This window comes from Choloepus didactylus, chromosome 13 (genome assembly GCF_015220235.1).
Source record: "Choloepus didactylus isolate mChoDid1 chromosome 13, mChoDid1.pri, whole genome shotgun sequence".
Lineage (NCBI taxonomy): Eukaryota > Metazoa > Chordata > Mammalia > Pilosa > Megalonychidae > Choloepus > Choloepus didactylus.
The window spans coordinates 79,633,289-79,660,508 of record NC_051319.1 but is presented as its reverse complement, the minus strand read 5'-3'; the positions used below and the strand labels follow the sequence as shown (position 1 = coordinate 79,660,508).

The window sequence follows — 27,220 nt, the reverse complement described above, 5'->3', positions numbered from 1 at the left end:
GAGAAAACTTAGCAGTAGTCACATTGTCTATGTAGAGAGGTTAACTTTTTTAATTGAGAAGTTGTATGTTTACAGAAAAATCGTGCAGGAAGTACAGTTGCCATATACAGTCCCTCACAGTTTTCTCTGTTAGTAATACTCTGAGTTACTTTTGTTACAATTGATGAAACAGCATTATTATAATTATACTATTACCTATGTTCCATAATCTATATTAGGATTAGCTGTGTTGTACAGTCCTATGGCTTTTAAAAATTTTTATTCTGGTAACATATATAAACCAAAATTTCCCATTTTAACCACTTTCAAACATACACTTCAGCGGTGTTAAATTAATTCACAATGTTGTGCTACCATCACCACCATCCATTATCAAAACTTTGCCATCACCCCAAACAGAAACTCTGTACCAATTAAGCATTAACTCTCCATTCCCTGCCCCTTCTCTGGTCCCTGGTTACCTGCATTCTAGTTTCTGATCCTATGAATTTGCATATACTAATTATTTCATATCAGTAAAACCATATAGTATTTGTCCTTTTGTGTCTGGTTTGTTTCACTCAACATGATTGTCTACAAGGTTCATCCATGTTGTTACATGTATCAGAACTTCACTCCTTTTTATAGCTAATTAATATTCCATTATATATATATTTCATATTTTGTTTATCCATTCATCGGTTGATGGACACTTAGGTGGCTTCCATCTTTTGGCAACTGTGAATAATGCCACCATGAACATCGGTGTGCATATATTTTGAGCCCCTTCTTTCAATTATTTTGGGAAGCATCATCCCAATACCAAAGCCAGATAATGAAACCACAAGAAAAGACAATTACAAACCAATATCCTGTAGGAATACAGATGCAAAAATCCTCAAGAAAATACTAGGAACCAAATCCAACAGCACATTAAAAGAGTCATACACCATGAACAAGCAGGATTTATCCCAGGTATGCAAGGCTAGTTCAACATAAGAAAATCAATGTAAACACCAAGTTAATAGAATGAAAGGGGGGCGGTGGCGAGAAACACATCATCATCTCAATTGACACAGAAAAGCTATTTGACAAAATCCAGTACCTCTTCTTGATAAAAACACACAGAAAACTAGGAATAAAAGGAAACTTCTTCAATGTAAAGGTCATATATGAAATATCCATAGCTAACATCAAACTCAATGGTAAAAGACTGAAGCTTCCCTCTTAGATCAGGAACAAGACAAGGATTCCTACTATCACTAGTTTTATTTAACATTGTACTGAAGTTCTAGCCAGAGAAATTAGATAAGAAAAAGAAATACAAGGCATCCAAATTGGAAAGGAAGAAGTAAAACCTTCCCTATTTGCAGATGACATGATTTTATAAGAAGAAAATCCTGAAAACTCCACACAAAAACAACTAGAGCTAATAAATGAACTTAGCAAAGAAGCAGTATACAAGATCAACACACAAAAATCAGTAGTTTCCATACACTAGTAATGAACAACCTGAAAAGGAAATCAAGACAAATATTCTATTTACAATAGCAACTAAAAGAATCAAATATCTACGAATAAATTTAACCATGGATGTAAAGGACTTAAACATGGAAAGCCACAAAATATTGCTGAAATAAATTAAAGAAGACCTAAATAAATGGAAAGATATCCCTTGTTTATGGATTGAAAGACTAAACATTGTTGTCAATTCTACCCACAGCAATTTACAAATTCAACATAATCCCAACCTAAAACTTCAAAAGCCTTCTTTGCAGAAACGGAAAAGCCAATCATCAAATTTATATGGAAGGGTAAGGGACCTGAATAGCCAAAATAACCTTGAAAAAGAAGAATGAATGAAGTTGGAGGACTCTCACTTCCAGATTTTAAAACTTTATTACATCAAAGACCGATTGTGGTGATCAATGCACAACTACGAAGAACTGATTGAACACTCTGAAGGACTGTATGTTACGTGAATATCTCAATAAAATTGCATTGAAAAAAAATAAAACAACAACTTTATTACAAAGCTACAGTACTCAAAACAGCATGGTACTGGCACAAGGCCAGACATATACTTCAACGGAATTGAATTAACAGTTCTGAAATAAACCCTCTTATCTATGGCCCAATGATTTTTGACAAAGACATCAAGCCCATTTAATGGGACAAGAATAGTCTCTTACAAAAATGGTGCTGGGAAAACTGACTATCCATATGCAAAAGAATGCAGGTAAACTACTACCTCATACCAAATACAAAATATAACACAAAATGGGTTATAAAAAAATCCTAGAAGAAAACTCCTAGAAGAAAATATAGGGAAACACTTTCAGGATTTTGTGTTAGGCCATGGTTTCTTGGACTTTACACCAAAAGCACAAGCAACAAGAGGGAAAAAAAAAAAAAAAAAAAAAAAGGGACTTCACCAGAATTAAAAATTTTCACACATCAAAGGTATTTATCATGAAAGTATAAAGACAATCTACTGAATGGGAGCAAATATTTGGAAACCACATATCTGGTTAAGGGCTTAATATCCAGAATATATTAAGAAATTATACAATTCAACAACAAAAAGACAAACAACCCAATCAAAAAATGGGTAAAAGACATGGACACACACTTTCCTGAACAGGAAATATAAACAGCTCAAAAACATATGAAAAGATGCTCAACTTCACTAGCTATTAGGGAAATGCAAATTAAAACCACAATGAGATACCATTTCATACACACTGGAATGGCTACTACTAAATGAATGAATGAATGAATAAAATAACAAGCGTGGGAAAGAATGCAGAGACTAGAAACACTTATTCATTCTTGATGGGAATATAAAATGATGTATCTGCTGTGGAGAACAGCTTGGAAGTTCCTCAGAACATTAAGTACAGAATTACCGTATGGTCAGGTGCTTAGTTTCCCAGCTGCTTAAACAAATACCATGCAATGGGTTTGCTTAACATCTGGAATTTATTGGCTCAGTTTCAGAGACTAGAATACTTGTTTCCTCCTGGGGATAGTATCTTCTGGTTGGCTGCCAGTCTCTGGAGGTCCTTGGCTTTTCAATTATATGGCAATGCATGCAGCAACCCCTTTTCCTTTCTCTTTCAGGTTTGTTTTATTTCAGCTTCTCGCTGCTCCCCATTGCTTCTCCTTTGCTGTCCAATTTCCTTTGCTTATAAGGAATTGGATTAAGGCCTACCCTCATTCAGTTTGGGTACACCTTAACTAATAACATCTTCGAAGGTACAAATTACAAATGAGTTCACATGTACAGGACCAGAATTTTGGACCTGAACATGTTGTCTGTGGGGGACATGATTCAATCCTCGAGACCTCAACAGTTCTACTTATAGGTATATACCCAAAAGAGTAGGTTAACTTTAAAAACTCAATTCTGATCATTCAACTGCCTAGAATTCAGATAAGGAACAGAGGAAAATAAGTCAATGTGGACCCATAGAAAGATGTCCTAAGAGCTCAGGTTTTAAAGAAGTTTATATAAAAAATGGAACAAGGAGGGCCCCATAACCAAACATAAATACAAAGGAGCATCAGGAAGTTATAGGACATATTAACAGGTGATTGAAGTTACTGTAGTTTAACTTTGATTTTCTTTTGATCACCTCTCTGTCTAAAAGAACAATCTTCTGACTTCAATGAGAAAAAACTTCAGTGCGAAAACATTTATCTAGGAGGGTGAGAATATCTGAGTGCCAAGTTCTTCTAAAGGAGCTTGGTCATTTGGCCAAAACAAATTACACCTCAAGGGAAATCTAACATACAACAATTAAACTGCATCCTCTGATCTCTGGGGAATCAGGAGAAAAAAATGACAAGCAGAACAAGAGGTTCATACTTTTAAAAACAGGATAAAATACTTATTATTTATTGGCTACAACCTGATGCTTTCCACCATCCGTATTTTACAAATAGGGAAACTGCAGCTTAGAGAGTTAAAAAGCTACTCTAAGTCACAAAGCAAATAAGTAAAGACACAGGAATTCAAATCCAGAAATTCATATTCTGAAACATTTCATTCTAAATGAACACAGATACTATGAATTACAGGGCAAGTAGCATGACAACATTCCTAGGTAAATTCTAGGTCTTGAAATGGTGAAGACGTTCAAATATTAACAAATCTATTAAGTGGCCTGAAATGTAACTGTTCGTAGGAACGTGGAGCTCCTGGGTAAAGAAAACATAACGTGGCACACAGTCATTTGATATAATCACCAAAAGCACACAAAACACACAAAAAAGACATTTTTTACAAAATTTAAAAATGGCAGTACTTCTCGTCTTCTAAATTTAAGTGACAAAAGAGTAAAAGGTTCCAAATACAGTGGTCTTGTCAAACTGGATTAAAAAAATATATACACACTTTAGATTGAGACACAAATAGGTTGAAAGAAAAAGGATGGAAAAAGACATACCATGTAAACCACCACCATAAGAGAGCTACAATGGCTATTCTAACTCATGCAAAATGGACTGTAAGACAAGAAATATTACTAGAGAAAAAGAGGAATATTTTTCATAGTGATTAAAGGGTCAACTCACTAGAAAGACATAACAATTATAAACATATACACACATAACAAAAGAACCCCAAAATATATGAAGCAAAAACTGACAGCATTAAAAGGAGAATTAAACTATGAAATTACAATTGGGAACTTGAATACCCTGTTCTCAATAATTGATCAAGCAATTAAAAAGAAAATCAGCAAAGATAAAGATTTGAACACTATCAACCAACTTGATCTGAAAGCTATAGAACACTCCACTCAGCAACAACAGACTAATCGTTTCAAGTGCACATGAAAACTTCCTAGGATAGATCACATGGTATGCCAGGGGCTGGCAAACTTTTTCTGCCAACCAAATCTAGTAACATAAAAAAACAATTTTATATCAAGCCCAAGTAGGATTTATCCTAGAAATGCAAATATTTTAGGTTTTGCAGGATACACACAATCTCCATTGCTTATTATTCTTTTTTCTAACAACATTTTACTAATGTAAAAACCATTCTTAATACACAGGCTATAAAAAATTTGCCATAAAACAAGTCTCAATAAATTTAAAAGAAATGAAAATACACAGAGGATGTTCACTGACCCCAATGGAATTAAATTAGAAAATCAATAAGAAAAATAAATTTGGAAAATTCCAAAATATTTGGAAATTGACCAACATGCCACTAAATAACCCAAGGGTTATCAAAGAGGAAATCACAAGAAAAATTTAAAACTACTTTGAACTGAATAAAAATGAAACAAAACATATCAAAATTTATGGGATGCGGAGAGGATCCAAGGTGGCAGATTAGGAGAGATGGAGCAAAATACTTCTCCATGAAAAACATTAGATGAAAGACAGAAAGTGCTCCAGAATACCCGTTCCGTGTTGTATCGGCTGGAAAAGGTCCATTAAATCCAGAGGGACTGTACATTTGGTGAAACTGAGAGTCTGTGTTCAGAAACGAGTGAGTGAAGCTGCTGGGGAAACAGCAACCGCGCCACAGTGGGGAGGAAACTGGGGTTGGCGTTTGGAGACGGATTAGTTTAAAAACCCCAAAAGCAGCTGCGGATCTGGCAGCGAGAGCTGTGCAGTAGAACGCGGTGGGAAGTGCCTTCCACGCCCCGGGCACACGCCTCAGTATTTGGCATGGATGACAGCCTTTTGCACACCCGCAGCTAACTGTCCTGGGAGCTAGGAAGGAGGAGATCTGTGGAAGTGGGAAATTACCATGCCCCGTACAGCCACCTTCTCAGCGGGCTGGAAACACCCCTGAGCGGAGCCACGGCCAAAAGCTTCCCTACAGGATTGTGCTCGCTTTGATGTTGCATAGTCTTCCCTCCATGGAGGCCCACAGAGGGCACAGCTTGGAGGCAGGGTCCCGCACAGAAGTCCCAAGGGGCCTACACCAATCCCATGGACTTGTGGGCCCGCAGCAGAGAGGGACTGTGGAGAGTCTGAGCCGAATGGCTGGACTCATGCAACAGCTTTAAGACTCCAGGAACAGCTGGACATTTGAGTCTTAAAGCCACCTTCCCTCCCTAACTGCACAGGGCACAGCCCCCAAATTCAGGGCTGGCTGCACCAACTACACATGAAAATTTGGTACACTGGATGCGCACAAGATTCGGACCCCCCATTCGCCGCACAGACAAAGTTTGGGAGAACTGGCTTAAGGGTAATTGGTGGCTCAGGGGAGCCATCTGCTGGCAAGTCAGGGACAGTGCACTCCACACCAAGCTATAGCTCTAACAAATTAGAGATAATTGTTCAAATAAGCCTGCATATCCTAAAAGAACCCTATCAAGATAAGCAAATGCCAAGAGGCCAAAAACAACAGGAAATTTTTAAAGCAAATGAAGAAACCAGAAGGTATGGATAACCCAAACCCAAACACCCAAATCAAAATATCAGAGGAGACACAGTACTTTGAGCAATTAATCAAAGAAGAACAAACAACAACATCATGGCACAGGATATAAAGGAAAGGAAGAAGACCCTAGAAGAGCATAAAGATGAATTTGCAAGAGTAAATAAAAAAATAGACGAGCTTATGGAAATAAAAGAAACTGCTGATAAAATTTAAGATTCTGGATACACACAGTACTAGATTAGAGAAAGCTGAGGAAAGAATAAGCGAAATGGACGAGTGCAGAATGGAAGTGAAAGTACAAAAGAAAAAATGGAGAAAAAAATTGAAAAGCTCGAAATGGATCTCAGGGATATGATGGATAACATAAAGCACACAAATATAACAATGACTGGTGTTCCAGAGAAAAGAAGGGTAAAGGTCTAGGAAGAGCATTCAAAAAAATTGTTGGGGAAAACTTCCCAACCCTTCTAAGCAACACAAATAGGTAAATCACAGACGCCCAACGAACTCCAAACAGAATAAATCCAAATAAACCCATTCCAAGACATATACTGAACAGACTGTCAAATGCTGAAGAGAAGGAGCAGGTTCTGAGAGCAGCAAGAGAGAAGCAATTCACCACATACAAGGGAAACAACATAAGACTAAGCAGTGACTACTCAGCAGCCACCATGGAGGCGAGAAGTCAGTGATATGACATATTTAAAATTCTGAAAGAGAAAAATTGCCAACCAAGAATTCTTTATCCAGCAAAGCTCTCATTCAAATTCGAGGAAGAGCTTAAAATCTTAACAGACAAACAAACCCTGAAAGAATTTGCCAATAAGAGACCTGCCCTATTTGAGATACTAAAGGGAGGCCTACAAGAAGAGAAACAAAGAAAGAAGAGAGAGGTATGGAGAAGGGTTCAGAGCTAAAGAGATTTAGCAAGAGTACGTTAAAGGAAATAGAGGAGGGAAAAAACATATCTGACAAACAAAAACCAAAGAACAGGATGGCTGATTAAAGAAATGCCATCACAATAAAAACATTGAATGTGAATGGACTAAAATCCCCAATTAAAAAATATAGATTGGCAGAATGGATTAAATAATATGAACCAGCAATATGTCGCTTACAAGAGACTCATCTTAGACACAGGGACACAAAGAAACTGAAAGTTAAAGGATGGGAAAAAATATTCCATACAAGTTACAACCAAAAGAGAGCAGAAGTAGCAATATTAATTTCAGATAAAACAGACTTTAAATGCAAGGATGACATAAGAGACAAAGAAGGTCACTATATATTAATAAAAGGGACAATTCAACAAGAAGAAATAACAATCATAAATGCACCCAATAAAGGCACCCCAAAATACATGAGACAAACATTGGCAAAACTAAAGAAGCAATAGATGTTTCCACAATAACTGTGGGAGACTTCCATACATCACTTTCTCCTATAGATAGATAAACTAGACAGAGGACCAATTAAGGAAACCGAAAACCTAAACAATCTGATAAATGAATTTGAATTAACAGACATATATAGAACATTACATCCCAAATTCACCAGGATACACATTCTTCTCTAGTGCTCACGGAATAGATCATATGCTGGGCCATAAAACAAGCCTTAATAAATTTAGAAAGACTGAAATTATTCAAAGCACATTCTCTGTTCATAATGGAATACAATTAGAAGTCAACAACCATCAGAGACTTAGAAAAATCACAAATATTTGGAGGTTAAACAACACACTCCTAAACAATCAGTGGGTTAAAGAAGAAATAGCAAGAGAAATTGCTAAAGATATAGAGACAAATGAAAATGAGAACACAACATATCAAAACTTATGGGATGCAACAAAGCCAGTATTGAGGGGGAAATTTATAGCTCTAAATGCATACATTACAAAGGAAGAAAGAGCTAAAACCAAAGAACTAATGGAACAACTGAAGAAGCTAGAAAATGAACAGCAAACGAATCCTAAACCAAGCAGAAAAAAGAAATAACAAGGATTAAAGCAGAAATAAATGACATAGAGAACAAAAAAGCAATAGAATAAATAACACCAAAAGTTGGTTCTTTGAGATCAACAAGATTGACAAGCCCTTAGCTAGACTGACAAAATCAAAAAGAGAGAAGACCCAAATAAAGAAAATAATAAGAGAGGCAACATTACTGCAGATCCTGAAGAAATGAAAAACATTGTAAGAGGATACTATGAACAACTGTATGCCAACAAACTAGATAATGTAGAGGAAATGACAATTCCCTGGAAACACATGAACAACCTAGACTGATCAGAGAAGAAACAGAAGATCTCAACCAACCAACCACAAGCAAAGAGATCCAATCTGTCATCAAAAAGCTTCCCACCAATAAATACCCAGGGCCAGATGGCTTCACAGGGGAATTCTACCAAACTTTCCAAAATAAACTGATACCAATCTTACTTAAACTCTTTCAAAACGTTGAAGAAAACAGAACACTACCTAACTCGTTTTATGAAGCTAACATCATAATACCAAAACCAGGTAAAGATGCTACAATAAAGGAAAACTACAGCCAATCCCCCTCATGAATATAGATACAAAAATTCTCAACAAAATACTTGCAAATCGAATCCAAAGACACATTAAGAAAATCATACACCATGACAAGTGGGGCTCATTCCAGGCATACGATGATTCAAAATACGAAAATCAGTGTAATACAACACATTTAACAAGTCAAAAGGGAAAAGTCAAATGATCATCTCAATAGATGCAGAAAAAGCATCTGACAAAATCCAGCATCCTTTTTTGATAAAAACAGTTCAAAAGGTAGGAATTGAGGGAAACTTCCTCAATATGATAAAGGGCATATATGAAAAACCCACAGCCAACATAGTACTCAATGGACAGAGACTGAACGCCTTCCCACTACAATCAGGAACGAGACAAGGATGCCCACTGTTACCACTGTTATTCAACATTGTACTAGAAGTGCTAGCCAGAGCAATCCGGCAAGACAAAGAAATAAAAGGCATTGAAATTGGAAAGGAAGAAGTAAAACTGTCATTATTTGCAGATGATATGACCTTACATCTGGAAAACCCTGAGAAAGCGATGACAAAGCTACTTGCGCTAATAAACAAATTGAGCAAAGCAGCGGGATACGAGATTAATGCACGTAAGTCAGTAATGTTTCTATATGCTAGAAATGAACAAACTGAAGAGACACTCAAGAAAAAGATACCATTTTCAATAGCAACTAAAAAAATCAAGTAGGAATAAACTTAACCAAGGATGTAAAAGACCTATATATAGAAACTACACCACTTTACTAAAAGAAGTAGAAGGGGACCTAAAAAGATGGAAAACTACCCTTGTTCATGGATAGGAAGGCTAAATGCCATTAAGATGTCAATTCTACCCAAACTCATCTACAGATTCAATGCAATTCCTATTAAAATTCCAGCAGCCTACTTTGCAGACTTGGAAAACTGAGTTATCAAATTTATTTGGAAGGGGAAGATGCCTCAAATTGCTAAAAACATTCTAAAAAGAAAAACAAAGCAGGAGGGCTTACACTCACTAACTTTGAAGCTTACCATAAAGCCACGGAAGTCAAAACAGCATGGTACTAGCACAAGGATAGACATGTTGATCAATGGAATTGAATTGAGATTTGGAGATAGACCCCCAGATCTATGGTCGACTGATCTTTGATAAGGCCCCCAAAACCAATGAACTTGGACATAACAGTCTATTCAACAAATGGGGCTGGCAGAGCTGGATACCCAAATCCAAAAGAATGAAAGAGGACCCCTATCTCACACCCTACACAAAAATTAACTCAAAATGGAATAAAGACCTCAATATAAGACACAGTACCATAAAACTCCTATAAGATAATGTAGGAAAACATCTTCAAGACCTTGTATCAGGAGGTCAATTCCTAGACCTTAAACCCAAAGCACAAGCAACAAAAGAAAAAACAGATAAATGGGAACTCCTCAAACTTAAAAGCTTCTGTACCTCAAAGCAATTTGCAAAAAGGTGCAGAGGCAGCCAAATCAACGGGAAAAAACATTTGGAAACCATGTATCTGACAAAATACTGATATCTTGCATATATAAAGAAATCCTACAACTCAACAACAATAGTGCAGACAGCACAATTATAAAATGAGCAAAAGATATGAAAAGACAGTTCTCTGAAGAGGAAATACAAATGGCCAAAAAACACATGAAAAAAATGTTCAGCTTCACTAGCTATTAGGGAGATGCAAATTAAGACCACAATGAGGTATCATCTCATACCAATTAGACTGGCTGCCATTAAACAAACAGGAATCCACAAATGCTGGAGAGGATGTGTAGAAATTAGAACTCTTATTCATTGTTGGTGGGACTGTATAATGGTACAGCCACTCTGGAAGATAGTCTGGCGGTTCATTAGAGAACTAGATACAGAGTTACCCTTCGATCCAGCAATTGCACTTCTCGGTATACACCCGGATGATCTGCAAGCAGTGACACGAACACATACCTGCACTCCAATGTTCATAGCAGCATTATTCACAATTGCCAAGAGATGGAAACAACCCAAATGTCCTTCAACAGATGAGTGGATACACAAAATGTGGTATATACACATGATGGAATACTATGTGGCAGTAAGAAGGAATGATGTCATGAAACATGACAACGTGGATGAACCTTGAAGACATAATGCTGAGCGAAATAAGCCAGGCACAAAAAGCGAAATATTTTATGTTGCTGCTAATGTGAACACTCTGAAAAATGTAAAATAAATGGGTTTATATTGTAGAATGTAGGGAACCTGGTGATAGAGAGCAAATAGTGAAGGGAAAATGATAATCTAATAAGAACAGAAAAGTTATGGAGGGTAAACTTAATGTTCTGGGAATACTCAGGAATGACTATGGTTTGTTAATTTCTGGGGGGTATGTTAGGAACAAATTTGCAGAAATCTAGTTATTTTAGGTTATTTGTTTTTCTTATTCCTTTGTTGGGTTATAGTTTGTTTATTTTCTTGGAGTAGGGTAGAAACATTTTGGAAACAATGTAGTTATTTTAGGTTATTTGTTTTTTCCTTATTTCTTTGTTTTGGTTTTGTTTGAAATTTTTTTTATTGTTTGCTTTATTAATTTTTTGATAAAGTTGAAAACAATGAATGAGTGTAAAAAAAGTAAATGAACAATGGGGGGACGAGTGGAATGGAATGTTCTTTCTTATTCTAATTTTTATTTTATTTTTTGGAATAATGAAAATGTTCAAAGACTGATCGTGGTGATCAATGCACAACTGTGAACAACTGACTGTATACTTTGAAGGACTGTATGTTATGTGAATATATCTCAATAAAATTGCATTTTAAAAAATTATGAGATGCAATTAAAGGTGTGCTTTTAGGGAAATTAATAGTTTTAAACACCTATGTTAAAAATAAGAGAAACATTTCAAATCAATAGCCTAAGATTTCATCTTAAGAAACTATTTAAAAAAAAAAAAGGCAAGCTAAACCCAAAGCAAGCAGAATAAAGGAAATAACAGAGATTAGAGAGGAAATCAGTGAAAGGGAAATGAGAAAAAGGTCAATAGAGAAAAATCTACTTAACCAAACTGATTAACAAAATTGACAAACTTTGAGATAAACCAACCAAGAAAAACAGAAACAAGACACAAATTATGGAAACCAGAAATGAAGACTTCACTACCAACCCTACAAAAATCAAAAGGATTTATAAAATACTATGAAAAATGTTATGCCAACAAATTAGACAGTTCAGATGAAATGGACACCTCCCAGGACATAAATTACCAAAAATTACTCAAGAAAACAGAAAATCTGAATAGAACTATAACAAGTGAAGAAACTAAATCAGTAATTAAAAATCTTCCCACACAATAAAGTCCAAACCCTGATCCTTTTGCTGGTGAATTCTATTCAAATATTAAAGAAGAAATAATATCAATACTTCAAACTCTTCCAAAAATAAAAGGATGGACGCTTCTCAAATCATTCCAGCAGGACATTACATTCTGATACTAATGCCAAACAAAGACAACACAAGAAACACAAGAAAACCTAGACCAATATCACTCATGAATATACAAGCCAGCCAAAGACTTCTATACCACACAGTGGGGACTTAGCTGGAGAGGCAGAGAGAATGCGTTTCAAAGGATGAGGTGAGTGTGTTCAGTCTAGACCACCACTGGAGACGGACAGATGGAGCCAGCTGATGAGTGCAGGAGGGAGCAGCTTTCCACACTCCATGCACCCTTCTCAGCAGTTGGCTGGGGAGATAACCCTTCACGGCCCCGCAGCCAAGAGCTACCGTGCCAGGGACTGGTAGCTGGAGCTGGCCGACAGCATATAAGGGAGCGGCTTTCTATGCCCCATGCATCCATCTCAGCAGTTGGTGTAGAGATAAACCTTCACAGCCCTGCAGCCGAGAGCTCCCATGAGGGAACTTGGGTTTCGGAGGATTTGTGGTGACTGCATTCACTCTTCCTCCATGGAAACTGGCAGTGAGCACAGCTGAGAGGCAAGGGCACCACACAGAAGTGCCAGTAACCCCTCCCCAACCCCAAAGACTCATGGGCACATGGCGGACAGGGACTGTGGTGCATTTGAGCTGGAGGGTGGGATGTGCAGCTCCACAGCCCCAGGAACTACCAGGACCACTGTGCCCTGGAGCAGACACCCTGCCAAACTTCACAGGGCCCACTCCCCTCCCACAGGGCTGGCAGTCCCAAATACACATGGAGAACTGTGACCTGTTTGGATTTCCATCCAGGTTAAACCCTACCTAGTGCACAGGTGAAGTTGGAGGAGAGTTGGCCTGAGAGTAAGAGGTGGTTCAAGAATGCCATCTGCTTATAGGACACAGAAAGTGCACTCCCTCAAGCTGTAGCTCTGCTGAATTATAAATAATCAAATACTCCCGCATATCCCAACAAACCTTTTAAAAATAAGCGAATGCCATGAGGCCAACAGCAGAAAATCATGAAGCACATGATGGAAAAAGAAGATATGGATAACACAAAGGACCAAATTAAAAAGTCAGAGGAGACACAGAACTTGGAGCAATTAATCAAAAAAGTACACACAAATCTCCAAAACAACAAAATAAGTTGGCTAAGAACATAAAGGATATCAAGAAGACTCTAGAAGAGTATAAAAAAGAATGTGAAAGAGTAAATTAAAAACTAATATATCTTATGGAAATAAAAAATACTGTTAATTAAATTAAAAATATACTAAAGACACACAACAGCAGATTTGAAGAGGCAGAAAAAAGAATAAGTGGACTAGAGGACAAGGCAGTTGAATGTGAATGCATAAAAGAACAAATGGTGAAAAGAACTGAGAAATTTGAAGTGGATCTCAGGGAAATGATGGACAACCTGAAGTGCAAAATATAAGAATCACTGGTGTCCCAGAAGGTGAAAAGAAGACTTAAGGACTAGGAAGAGTATTTGAAGACATAGTTGGGGGAAACTTCCCAACCCTTCTAAACAACACAAATATGCAAATCAAAGATGCCCAACAAACTCAAAACAGAATAAATCCAAATAAACCCACTCCAAGACATATACTAATCAGACTGTCAAATGCTGAAGAAAAGGAGAAATTCCTGAAGGTGGCAAGAGAATAATGATTCACCACATACAAGAGAAATCACATAAGAGTAAGTACTGAATACTCAACAGACACCAAGGAGGCAAGAAGACAGCAGTAGGACATATTCAGTTTTCTGAAAGAGAAAAATTGCCAGCGAAGAATTCTTTATCCAGCAAAGCTCTCCTTCAAAATTGAGGGAGAGTTTAAAACTTTCACAGAGAAACAAATGCTGAGAGAAGTTGTTAACAAGAGATCTGCTCTGCAAGAAATATTAAAGGGAGTTCTACCAGCTGAGAAAAAAAGGAGGAAGAGGTCTGAAGAAGGGCACAGACATGAAGAGTATTAGTAAGGGAAAATCAAAGGGGGAAAAAAGGAGGGGGGGCAGATTTGACAAATAAAAGCCAAAGGGTAAGAAGGTTGATTCAAGAACTGCCTTCACAGTAATAACACTGAATGTGAATGAATTAAACTCCCCAATTAAAAGATATTAGATTGGCAGAATGGATTAAAAAGTATGAACCATCAATATGCTGTTTACAAGAGACTGATCTGAGACCCAGCAACATGAAGAGATTGAAAGTGAAGGATGAAAAAAAATATTCCATGCAAGCTACAGCCAAAAGAAAGTAGGGGTATCAATACTAACATCAGACAAAATAGACTTTAAATGCAAAGATGTCATAAGAGACAAAGAAGGACACTATATATTAATAAAAGTGACAATTCACCACGAAGAAATAAGAATCATAAATGTTTATGCATCCAATCAAGGTGCACCAAAGTACATGAGACAAAATTGGCAAAACTGAAGGAAGCAATAGACATTTCTACAATAGTGGGAGATTTCAATACACCACTCTCTTCTATAGACAGAACAATCATAAAGAGGACCAATAAGGAAATTGAGAACCTAAACAATGTGATAAATGAATTAGACTTAACAGGCATATATAGAGTGTTATATCCCGAATTACCAGGATGTACAGTCTTCTCTAGCACTCATGGAACATTCTCCATGATAGATCATAAGCTGAGGCATAAAACAAGTCTCAATAAATTTTAAAAGAATGATATTATTCAAAGCACATTCTCTGAACATAATGGAATGCAACTTGAAGTCAATAACCATCAAAGAACCAGAACGTGTGCAAATACGTGGAGGTTAAACAACACACTCCTAAACAATCAGTGAGCAAAAGAAGAAATTGCAAGAGAAATTGCTAAATATCTAGAAACAAATGAAAACAAGAATACAACATACCAAAACCTACAGGATGCAGCAAAAGTGGTGCTGAGGGGGAAATTTATAGCTCTAAACGCATACATTAAGAAGGAGGGAAAAAAACACAACCATGTCATTAGGGGGGTTGGGGTTTTGAAACTTTTATATTAGCCCTAGTTCCAGGAAGCAGGGTTATGTTGGTGACTGAGTTCAACCAGTGGGCACTGATTCAGTCAATCTTGCATATGTAATGAAATCCCAGTAAAAACACCAGACAGCAAAGCTCAAGGTGTACTTCCCTGATTGGTAATACATATCAGTGTGCCAGAAGGGTAAGGGGAGAGGACACAAAAGCTTAGAGTGGGACCCTCCCAGACCTTGTATTATGTGTCTCTTCTTTTGGCTTCATTTTATTCACCATAATAAAACTGTAACTGTAAGTATAGTGCCTTTCTTAATTCTGAGTCATTCCAGAGAATCATCAAACCTGAAAGGGTGGTGGGAACCCCCAAATTTGTAACCAGTTTGTCAAAAGTGCAGGTGGTCCAGGAACCCCTGAACTTGCAGGTGGTGTCTGAAGTGAGGGCAGTCTTGGAGCTGTGCCCTAAACCTATATCATCTAATCTAACTCCAGGAAGTTAAGAGGCAGAAGTGCACTGTAGTTGGTAACAGAATTTACTGAAGTCACTAAGTGGGATTTATCCCAGGAATGCAAGACTGGTTTAATAACAGAAAATCAATTCATGTAATACACCATATTACAAGGGGTAAAAAAGAACAAAAATCATAATCACTCAATAAATGCAAAAAAAGCATTTGACAAACGCCAACATCTATGCATAAAAATTCTCAACTAACTAGGAGTATAAAGGAACTAGTAGGTTACTGATTAGAACCACCAGTCCAATTTGAATAGAAGTGGTAAAAACAGACATCCTTGATTTGTTCCCAGTCTTAGGAAGAAAGCAATTCAATCTAATCATTAAGTATGATGATAGCTTCAGGTTTTCTCTAGCTGCCCTTTAACAATAAGGAGAGAGAGAGAGAGAAGTTAAAGGCATCCAAATTGGAAAGAAGGAATAAAACTTTTTATTCAAACTACATTATGCTAGATGTAGAAAATCCTCAAGAATCCAAACATACACATACACACAAAAATTATTATACTAGAACTAATAAGAGTTCAGCAGTGTCTGAGGTTACAAGATAAATGTAGAAAAATCAACTGTATTTCTATATAGTAGCAAAGAACAATCCAAAAATGAAATTAGAGATTTAGTGAGATCTCTATCAAAATCCAAGCAGGGTAGAAGTTTTAGCTACAGCAATTAGGCAAGAAAAAGAAATGAAAGGCATACAAATTGGAAAGAAAGAAGTAAAACTGTCACTGTTTGCAGATAACATGATCCTATAGTTACAAAATTCTGAAAACACTACAGCAAAGCTACTTGAGCTGATAAATGAGTTCAGCAAAGTGACAGTATACAAGATCAACATGCAAAAATCAATGGTGTTTCTATACACTAGTAATGAGCTATCTGAGGAGGTAATCAAGAAAAAAATTCCACTTACAATATAAACTAAAAGAATTAAATATCTAAGAATAAGTTTAACCAAGGATGTAAAGGACTTGTACATAGAAAACTACATAACATTGCTAAAAGAAGTCAAAGAGGACACAAATATATGGAAAGACATTCCATGTTCATGGATTAGAAGGCTAAATGTCATTAAAATGTCAATTCTACCGAAACTGATCTACAGATCCAATGCAATACCTATCAAAATTCCAAAAGACGACTTTGCAGAAATGGAAAAGCTAGTTATCAATTTTAATTGATAAAAGGTAAAAGGGTAAAGGCCTAGAATAGACAAAAAAAAAAAAAAAATGTTGAAAAAGAATGAAGTGGGAGGTATCACACTTCCTGACTTTAAAGCATATTATAAAGTGACAATGGCCAAAATAGCATGGTACTGGCATACAGACATGTCAATCAATGGAACTGAACTGAGAATTCAGAAACAGACTCTCAGATCTATGGCCAATTGATTTTTTTTTAAATAATTCAATTTTATGAGATACATTCACAAACCATACAATCATCCACAGTGTACAATCAGTTGTTCACAGAACCATTATACAGTTGTGCATTCATCAAAATTTTTGAATATTTTCATTATCACACAAAAAAAGAATAAGAATAAAAGTTAAAGTAAAAAAGAACACCCAAAACATAACATACCCTCCATGCCTCCCTTTTATTCATTTACTTTTTCCCCACCTTTTTCTACTCATTTGTCCATACACTGGATAAAAGGAATGGGAGCCACAAAGCTCTCATCTCTATTTGAGATCTCTCAGCCACTGAAACTTTATTTTGTTTCATTTCTCTTCCCCCTTCTGGTCCAAGAAAGCTCTCTCAATCCCAAGATGCCAGGGCCAAACTCATCCCCGCAAGTCATGTCCCACATTCCCAGGGAGATACACACCCCTGAGAGTCATGTCCCATTTAAGGGGAGGGCAGTGAGTATACCTGCAGAGTTGGCTTAGAGAGACAGGCCTCATTTTAACAACAAAAGAGGTTCTCTGGGGGTGACTTTTAGGCACAATTTAAAGTACATTTAGCCTCTCCTTTGCAGTAAGAAACGTCATAAGGGCAAGTCACAAGATTGAGGGCTCAGCCTTCTAAACTGGTAGCCCCCAATGCTTGTGAGAATATCATTAATTCCCCAGGTGGGGAAATGTAATATTTCCACATTTTTTCCCAGTCCCTCAAACGTGCTTTGCAAATACCTCTTTATTCTCTGCCCAAATTACTCTGGGATGTATCAGCAATTCACACTAACCTGACAAACCAACCTTATTTCACTCCTTATTCAATATTCCACATAATTATGTTGTTTTTTTTAAACTGACCATACAAGTTAGATTATATAGTGTGCTACAAAAAATAGATTTTACACCTAACAAACATCTCTTCCTTTGGTCTCATACAGAAGTTGAAATTTTAAAACACCATCAATATCATCCTTTACTCGTTAGTATGATTTAGCTTAGTCCTAGTTAGGCATTCACCACCACTATATATATGAGGACATTTCCATTTCTTCCACAAAGAAAGAGGAAGAAGCAAAAAAAAAAAAAAAAAAGAAGAAGAAGAAGAAGAAAGAAAAAGGAAGAAAAAAAACAACTAAAAAAGCAACAAAAGAAAAACAAAATTAAAATAAAATACAATTAAAAGTCAGACAACACCACCAATGCCAAGAATCCCATACCTCTCCCTTATATCCCCCTCTTACAGACATTTAGCTTTGGTATATTGCCTTTGTTAAAATAAATGGAAGCATATTACAACGTTACTGTTATCTATAGCCTCTAGTTGCCATTGATCGTATTTTTCCCCGATACCACCCCATTTTTAACACCTTGCAAAGTTGACCTTCATTTGTTCTCCCTCATGTAAAAACATTCTTATATTTGTACATTTAATCACAATCATTGACCACTCTAAGTTTCACTAATTATATCAACCCAGTCTTTATCTTCTATCTTTCCTTCTGGTGTCCTACATGCCTCTAACCTTCTTCTTTCATCCATACTGACAGTCATCTTTGTTTAGAGTACTTACAATATTGTGCTACCATCACCGAATATTGTGCTATCCATTTCTGGATCTATGCAATCAATCCCGTCGAACATTTCGTACTCCTTCAGCATTAAATGCCCGATCTTTATCCTCTATCTCCTGGTATCTTCATTTCTACACTCTTCTCCAAACCTTTCTTTCCTGTCTTTTCCTATCTGCCTATAGCACTCCCTTTAGTATTTCTTATAGAGGAGGTCTCCTGTTCACAAACTCTCTCAGTGTCTGTTTATCTGTAAATACTTTAAACTCTCCCTCAGTTTTGAAGGACAGTTTTGCTGGATATAGGGTTCTTGGTTGGCAGCTTTCCCCTTTCATTATCTTGAATATATCATACCATCGCCTTCTCGACTTCATGGTTTCTACTGAGAAATCCACACTTAGTCTTATTGAACTTCCCTTGTATGCGATGGATTGCCTTCAGAATTCTTTGTCTTTGACATTTCATAATCTGATGAGTAAGTGTCTTGGAGTAGGTCTATTTGGATCTATTCTGTTTGGAGTATGCTGCTGCTCTTGGACCTGTAATTTTATGTCTTTCATAAGACTTGACAAATTTTCAATGATTATTTTCTCAATTATTCTTCTGCTCCCTTTTCCTTCTCGTCTTCTTCTGGGACATCTGTAATACATATATTCATGTGCTTAATGTCCTTCAGTTCCCTGAGCCCCTACTTATAATTTTCCATTCTTTTCCCCATCTCTTCTTTCCCATGTAGGATTTCAGATGTCCTGTCCTCCAGTTCAGTAATCCTTTCTTCTGCCTCTCCAAGTCTGCTGCTGTATGTCTCCATTATGTTTTTCATCTCTTCTTTTGTGCCTTTCATTCCCATAAGTTTTGCCATTTGTTTTTTCAAGCTTACAAATTCTTCCATGTGGTCACCCAGTGTCTTCTTTTTATCCTTCATCTCTTCTGTCACATTTTTTTTTCAACTCACTGATTTGATTTGGAAGATTTGTCTGAACACTTTTAATTTAGTCATTTCAACTCTTGAATCTCAGTTGAGTGACATATTAGTTTGTTCCTTTGACTAGGCCATATCTTTAAGTCTCCTGGTGTGGCTTTTTTGTTTTGTTTTGTTTTCATGATTTTTTGCTGTCTAGGCATCTGATTTCATGATTAGTTTATTCCAGAGGTTGTTTTCTCTCTTTTGCCTTAGGTTTTCTTGTTGGTTTTCTTTGATCTCTACAGCTTTTTGTTTCTCTTCCTGGCCAGTTGTCAGATTGGCTCTGCCCCCAGTCTTTCCCCAAAATCAGGCAGCCACCATGGCCTGCCACAGGGATGGGAGTTAGGCCCTGGGTATCCCAGCAAATTCACTGTGTGTGGTAATATAGATCTGCTGGCTTCAAAAGGTGCTCTGCTTTACACCAGTCAGCAAGACCCGGGTTTGTTTTAGAGCCCTGCTTTGACAGTTGGGTTGTCCATATTTCTCAGCCAAAACCGAGCTGGTTTTCTGTGCAGGGCTCCCTTGCACTTTCCAAACTGTCCAGCAGATGGTGCTCTTTGGTGACTTACCTCTAAGCACAGGCTACATCTACTTAAGTGAGCTGAAACTGCAGGATTCCTATGCCCTCACTTTGCTGGCCAAAATCTGGCTCAATGTGGGGCTACACCTCTGGCCAAGTACTCCCTCAGCTGACCCAACACTCCAGCCATCCCCAATGCAAGGAAACAGCCAATAGCTGCTACTTCCCTCAAGGGTAGGGGAAGGGTTTTCAGACCCAGGGCTGGAAACAGTCTCTGTCCATGTTTTCTCAGTCTCTCTGTCCCTCACTGACCTGGGCCTTGAATTGTCCTCCCCTGTCCTCTGGATCTTCTAACAGTGGGGGTATGTCTCTCTGCTGTGAGAGATTTTTAAATCACTGTCCCTGGTGAAAGGGTTCCTGTTTGCTGATTCTGTGCCTTTCCTACAATGAACCCAAGTGAGGGAGAGGGGAGAGGACCAGCTGGTCTGGGACAGAAGATCCCTACCTGATATTTCTTCTCTTTCTTCAATTCAGGATCTGTAGGATCCTTTTCCAGTCTATGTCCTCCTCCAGAGTTTGAAAGAATTTTGAATTATCCTTTTCTTCATTGAATCTCTGGAGAGGAGTTTTCAGTAGCTGTTTATGTCACCATGTTGATGATGTCACCCCGCCAACTAATTTTTGACAAGGCTCCCAAGTCACTCAACTGGGAAGAACAGTCTGTTCAATTAATGGTGTTGGGAGAATGGGATATCCATAACCAAAAGAATGAAAGAGGACCCTTATCTCACACCCTATAGAAGAATTAACTCAAAATGGATCAAAGACCTAAATATAAGAATCAGTACCATAAAACTCCTAGAAGAAAACACCTTTAAGAGCTAGTGATAGGTGGTAGTGTCTTAGACTTTACACCTAAAGCACAAGCAACAAAAGAAAAAATAGATAATTCCTCAAAATTGAATACTTTCAGTGCTTCAAAGGACTTTGCCAAAAGGTTGAAAAGGCAGTCAATTTAATGGGAGAAAATATTTGGAAACCACATATGATAAGGATTTGATATCCAGAATATATAAAGAAACCCTACAACTCAAAAATAAAAAAGACAAACAACCCAATTAAAAGATGGGAAAAGACATGAATAGACGTTTTTCCAAAGAGGAAATAGATAGCTAAAAAGCAAATGAAAAGATGCTCAGCTTCACTAGCTATTAGGGAAATGCAAATCAAAACCACAATGAGATAATCATCTCATACCTACTAAAATGACTGCTACTAAACAAACAGGAAGCTTCAAGTGTTTTTGGAGAGGATGTGGAGAAACTGGAACACTTATTCACTGCTGATGGGAATGTAAAATGTTATAGCCACTAAGGAGGATGATTTGGCAGTTCCTCAGGAAGTTAAGTATAGAGTTGCCTTGTGACCTGGCAGTCCCGCTACTTGGGATATACCCAGAGGATCCGAAGGCAGGGATGCAAACAGACATTTGCAAACAGATGTGCATAGCAGCATTATTCACAACTGCCAAAAGATGGAAACAACCCAAGTATCCATCAACAGATGACTGGATAAACAAAATATGGTATATACACACAATGAAAAATTATTCATCAGTAAGAAGGAATGAGGTCCTGAAGCATGCAACAACATGGATGAAACTTGAAGACATTATGTTAAATGAAGTCACTTACTTAGTAAGGACAAATATTGTATGCTCTCACTAATATGAACTAATTATAATATGTAAACTCAGACATAAAATAAAGAATACAGGTTACCAGCACACAGAATGACGCTAAAGAATGGGGAGAGGTTGCTTAATATGTCCTGAATGTTTAACTAGGTTGAACATAAACATTTGGAAATGGATAGAAGTGACACATTATTGTGAGAATAATTAACAGTACTGAATTGTGTGTGAATGTGGTGGAAAGGGGATGTTTACAGTCATGTATGTCACCAGAAGGAAGCTGGAGGTTAAAGCATGGGAATGTATAACAGTGAATCTTGTAGTGGACAATGTCTGTGATCAACTGTACAAATAAAAAAGAAGTTATTTCATGAACTAAAACAAATGTACAACATTACTGCAGTGAGTTAATAATAGAGGGGTATATGGGAAAAAATGTACCTATTGCAAACTATGGACTATAGTTAACAGTAAAATTTTAATATTATTTCATCAACAGTAACAAATGTCCACACTAATACTAGGGGTCAATAATAGGGGGAGAAGAGGGTATGGGAGGATTTGGCTTTCTTTTTTATTTCCTTTCTGGAGTAAGGAAAATACTCTAAAAGTCATCATGGGGTTGTATGCACAACTATGTGATGATACTGTGAGCCAGTGGTTGCATACTTTGGAGAGTTTGCATGGTGTACGAATACATCTCAACAAAATTGCATTTAAAAAAATCCAAGCAGGATTTTGTTTTTTTGTTTTGCAGAAATTGACAAACTGATACTGAAATTATGTTGAAATGCAGAGGCCAGAATAGCCTAACAGTTTTGAAAAAGAACAAAGTTGGAGGACTAACATCTTCTGATTTTAAAACTTACTATAATGTTTTCTAATAAAGACTATGAGGTAATGGTGTAAAGACAGACATGTAAATCAATGAAATAGAATAAAAAATTCTGAAATAAACCCTTACATTTATCATCAGTTAATTTCTGACAATGATATGGAAACAACATGAATATCCACATGTTAAAAGATGAATTTACACCCTTACCACATACCATATATAAAAATTAACTCAAATAAATCACAGACTTAAATCTAAGAGCTAAAACTACAGAATTTCTAGAAGAAAACACAGGTGAAAAGTTTCACAACCTTGGAATTGACATCTTGCATCTTATTATTAGATGCAACATCAAAAGCAAGATTCAGAAAAGAAAGAAATGATAAACTGGACTCCATCAAAATTAAAAACATTTACACCTCAAGAGATACCTTTAAGAAAATGAAAGGACAAGACAAAGACTGAGAGAAAATATTTGCAAACCATACATCTGAAAAAGAACTTTTATGAAGATCTCTTACAACTCAGTAATAAGTAGACAGACAACCCAATTAAAAAATTAAAAAAAAAAAGTGGCTGAGAGATTTCAAATGGAGTCGAGAGGTCACTCTGGTGGACATTCTTATGCACTATATAAATAACACCTCTTAGGTTTTAATGTATTGGAATAGCTAGAAGTAAATACCTGAAACTACCAAACACCAACCCAGCAATCTGGACTCCTGAATTACCAAACTCTAACCCAGTAGCCTTGACTCTTGAAGACGATTGTATAACAATGTAGCTTACAAGGGGTGACAGTGTGATTGTGAAAACCTTGTGGATCGCACTCCCTTTATCCAGTGTATGGATGGATGAGTAGAAAAATGGGGACAAAAACTAAATGACAAATAGGGTGGGATGGGGGGGTGATTTGGGTGTTTTTTTTTTTATATATTTTTTTTAATTTTTATTCTGATTCTGATTCTTTCTGGTGTATGGAAAATGTTCAAAAATAGACTGGGGTGATGAATGTACAACTGAAAAAAAATAGGCTAAAGACTTAGTTGGCATTTCACCAAAGAAAATATAAAAGTGGGCTAAAAAGCATCAAAAAGATGTTCAACGCTACTAGATATTAGGGAAATGCAAACTAAAACCACAACGAGATAGCACTTCACACCCAGTTGAATGGCTATAATCAAAAAGACATAATGATCCCAAGTGTTAGGAGGATAAGGAGAAACTAGAACTCTCATACATTGCTGGTGAGATGTAAAATGGCACTGGCATTTAGGAGTATGGTACAGTTTGGCAGTTTTTCTTAAATAGTTAAATATAAATTTACCATATGACTCAACAATTCCACTCCGAGGTATCTACCCAAGAGATATAAAAACATATGTCCACACTGAGACTTGCACGCATTCACAAAAGCATTCTTCATAATAGTAAAAAAATGAAAACAGTTCAAATATCCATCAACTAGTGAACAGTAGACAAAATATGGCACATCAGTGCAGTGGAATACTGTTTAGCAATAAAAGGCAACAACCACTGATACCTGTTGCAACATAGATGAACCCTGAACACATTATGCTAACTGAAAGAAGACAACCAAAAAGACTATATATTATATGCTTCTATTTATATGAAATGTTCAAATAAGGCAAATCTATAAATACAGAAAAACAGGATGTGTAGAGCTAGGGATGGAAGGAGGGACAGACGGCAAATAGGCACAACAAATACTTAAGGAAATATTCTAAAACTAGATTTTGGAAATGGTGAAAAAATTTATACATTTACTCAAAATACACTTAAAATAGGTGAATTGTATATGTATATTGTAACTCAATAAAGCCACTAAAATAGACAAGAAATAATTTTAAAAAACAAGTAGCAACAACAAAATAAATATGGCAAGCACTTCTCTTACCTCTGCTGGATATACTGGGCATAATCTGAGGAATCATATTACTGCTTGTATCCATAGGCTGGGAATTATCTTGACCCATCTGATCATCAGGTGGCATATAGGCAGGAGGAGGAGTATCAGCTTAGAGAAAGAACATTAGAAAAGTTAAAGCCACAAAAGAACAGTTAAAATCTTCATTCTGTTGAAAAGTATCACTTTCTAAACACTAAAAAAAAAATTCATAAGCTTGTCAGCAGGATTCACTGCTGAATATCACATGCAAACCTCTATGACACTGTCTTAGGGTAAGAGAAAAGGAAGAAAGACAGCATATCTAATATCTACTGAAAACTTTAGTAACTATAAGCCAACATTTATTTAGTTCAGAACCCTGGCAACCCAGGATCATAGGATCAGTGTGAAGTAGAATTCAAGGTCAAGAATTCTGCCTGTATTTGTTTCGAATCATATGCTGGGAGAAACTGTAGCCACTGCAAATCAATTTGAAGGATAGATTGTCCTACGTGGTAGATCCTCTGGCCGATGCACTCAAATGACCAGTTCCTGAGATTCCAGGGTTTCAAAGAGAGTTTATTGCTAGGTGCGAAGCAAGAGATCAGATGGCCTAGTGGCCTAAAAATGTGTCTCCCCAAACTCTAGTAACTCTGATGGTTTTATAGTATCAAAAGAGGGTAGGTTTTATGATAGTGAGCACAATGGCTCGAGATGAAGAGGTTAGACATGATCTCATTATTGAGCATGTGCAGATTGATTGCAGAACATATGTAATAAAACGTTGGCCTTAATATGACGATGGGTGTGATTTTTAGTATTATAATGAGGTAAAGGTCGCTTATAGGTTAAAGTTTAAGCTACCATGCATGTCGGGTGGGTGAATTTTGGTTAGATCCAGCTCCATCTATCAAGACAGCTTTGGAATCAGGGTGAGTTAGTTCTGGGTTGACTCAAGGCCTTTCATTAATAAACATTAGGGGCTGTCTTTAGTGATCATAAGAATCTAAAGTTGAAAAACAGGATAAAAGGGTACAAGCAAGGGTCAGTCACAAGATTTTACAATCACAAGATAAAGGCTATATAGTTATACAATCATTATCAGAGAGCAAAGCAGCTGGATTACAGTTCAGCAATTTCAGTAATTTCCCTCTGGCTATTCTAATACAAGAGAAAGTAAAAAGAAATAGCCATATAATGATTCGGTAACCATAATCATTTCTGAAATCCTAAATTCTTAGGTTACAGTTTGGGTATATGTCTACAGAAACACTTTTAAATTATCAAGATCATTACAAACTGTATATGGTTATTTAAAATGAGAAAGTAAAACTGCCCCTTCATATTTGCCATCATCACTATCAGCGACTGTCTAATTCTTTCACAACCCCCCAAAATGGCTGCTGTATCATATTACATGGCTAAGTAATTTTCTTAGGAAACTGAATGTTAACCAGAAAATCTTTTGAGTTCCAATACCTGTTGTTGAAAATCTTTGCAAAAGCTACAACTACCCTTCTTTTTCTCAGTAACTATAATATACTGAATGTAATTTGTCTTTACCCAAAGGTTTGTACAGAATATATTCTAAGATGGCTACAATTAGCTCTAAATTTAGGACAAACTATTGAAATAGTTTTTGAGCAAATTGTTAATAGCAAGTTAAACAGTTGGTACATAATTCTCCTTTAAAAAAAAAAGAACTGTTTCAGTTGACATTTTGCTGGAGTAGAAAAACCATAAAGAATATATTTATATATAACTCTACCTGATATATAACAGGCATTTAAAATATTCCTTGAATAGAATTTAACAAAGTACTATGAATACCGAATCTTTTTATGGATTTTTTTTTTTTTTTTTTTTTAGTCTCCATGGTATTAGAACAGCTAGAAGGAAATAACTGAAATAGTGGAACTACAACCAATAACATAATTTGAAATTTGCTCTGTAACTACTTTCGCACGTTAAAAGTTATCACTTTTCCGTATATATGCTGTATTTTGCAATAAGGAAACAACTGAAATTGTAAAACTGTAACCCATAAAATTCTTTGAAATTTGTTCTATAACTACTTGTTAAATCATACTTTGAAAGTTACCACTTTTCTGTGTATACATTTCACAATAAAAAATGATAAAAAATGTATTTCTTGACAATGTGACATAATGATGTGTTCATGTGTAACATGCCATTAACAAAATTTAAGAACTTTATAAAATCTACTTATTATTATCTTATCTTGATCTTCAGTTTATCAGGTAACTAACAAAACATAACTGGGGTTCATTTAAACTCCCAATGCTTAAAATAACTTGAAAAGCAATGTAATAAAGTTGAAAGAGCTCAGGCTTTAGAGTCAGGCAAACATCTATAACTCATGATTATTCTGAAGACTAAATTTAATGTAATAGCTTTCAACACAGTATCA

General features: G+C 36.4%; 1 protein-coding gene across 4 annotated transcripts in view; it reads right to left on the bottom strand.

Annotated features, from left to right (window-relative positions):
* SMAD5 (SMAD family member 5) overlaps positions 1-27,220 on the bottom strand; it is a 170,024-nt gene that overhangs the window by 11,328 nt on the left and 131,476 nt on the right. For all 4 annotated transcript variants that reach the window (XM_037801091.1, XM_037801089.1, XM_037801090.1 and 1 more), the window contains one exon: positions 24,799-24,918. In XM_037801091.1, coding sequence (XP_037657019.1) covers positions 24,799-24,918 — 120 coding nt within the window. The remainder of the gene's footprint in view (positions 1-24,798; positions 24,919-27,220) is intronic.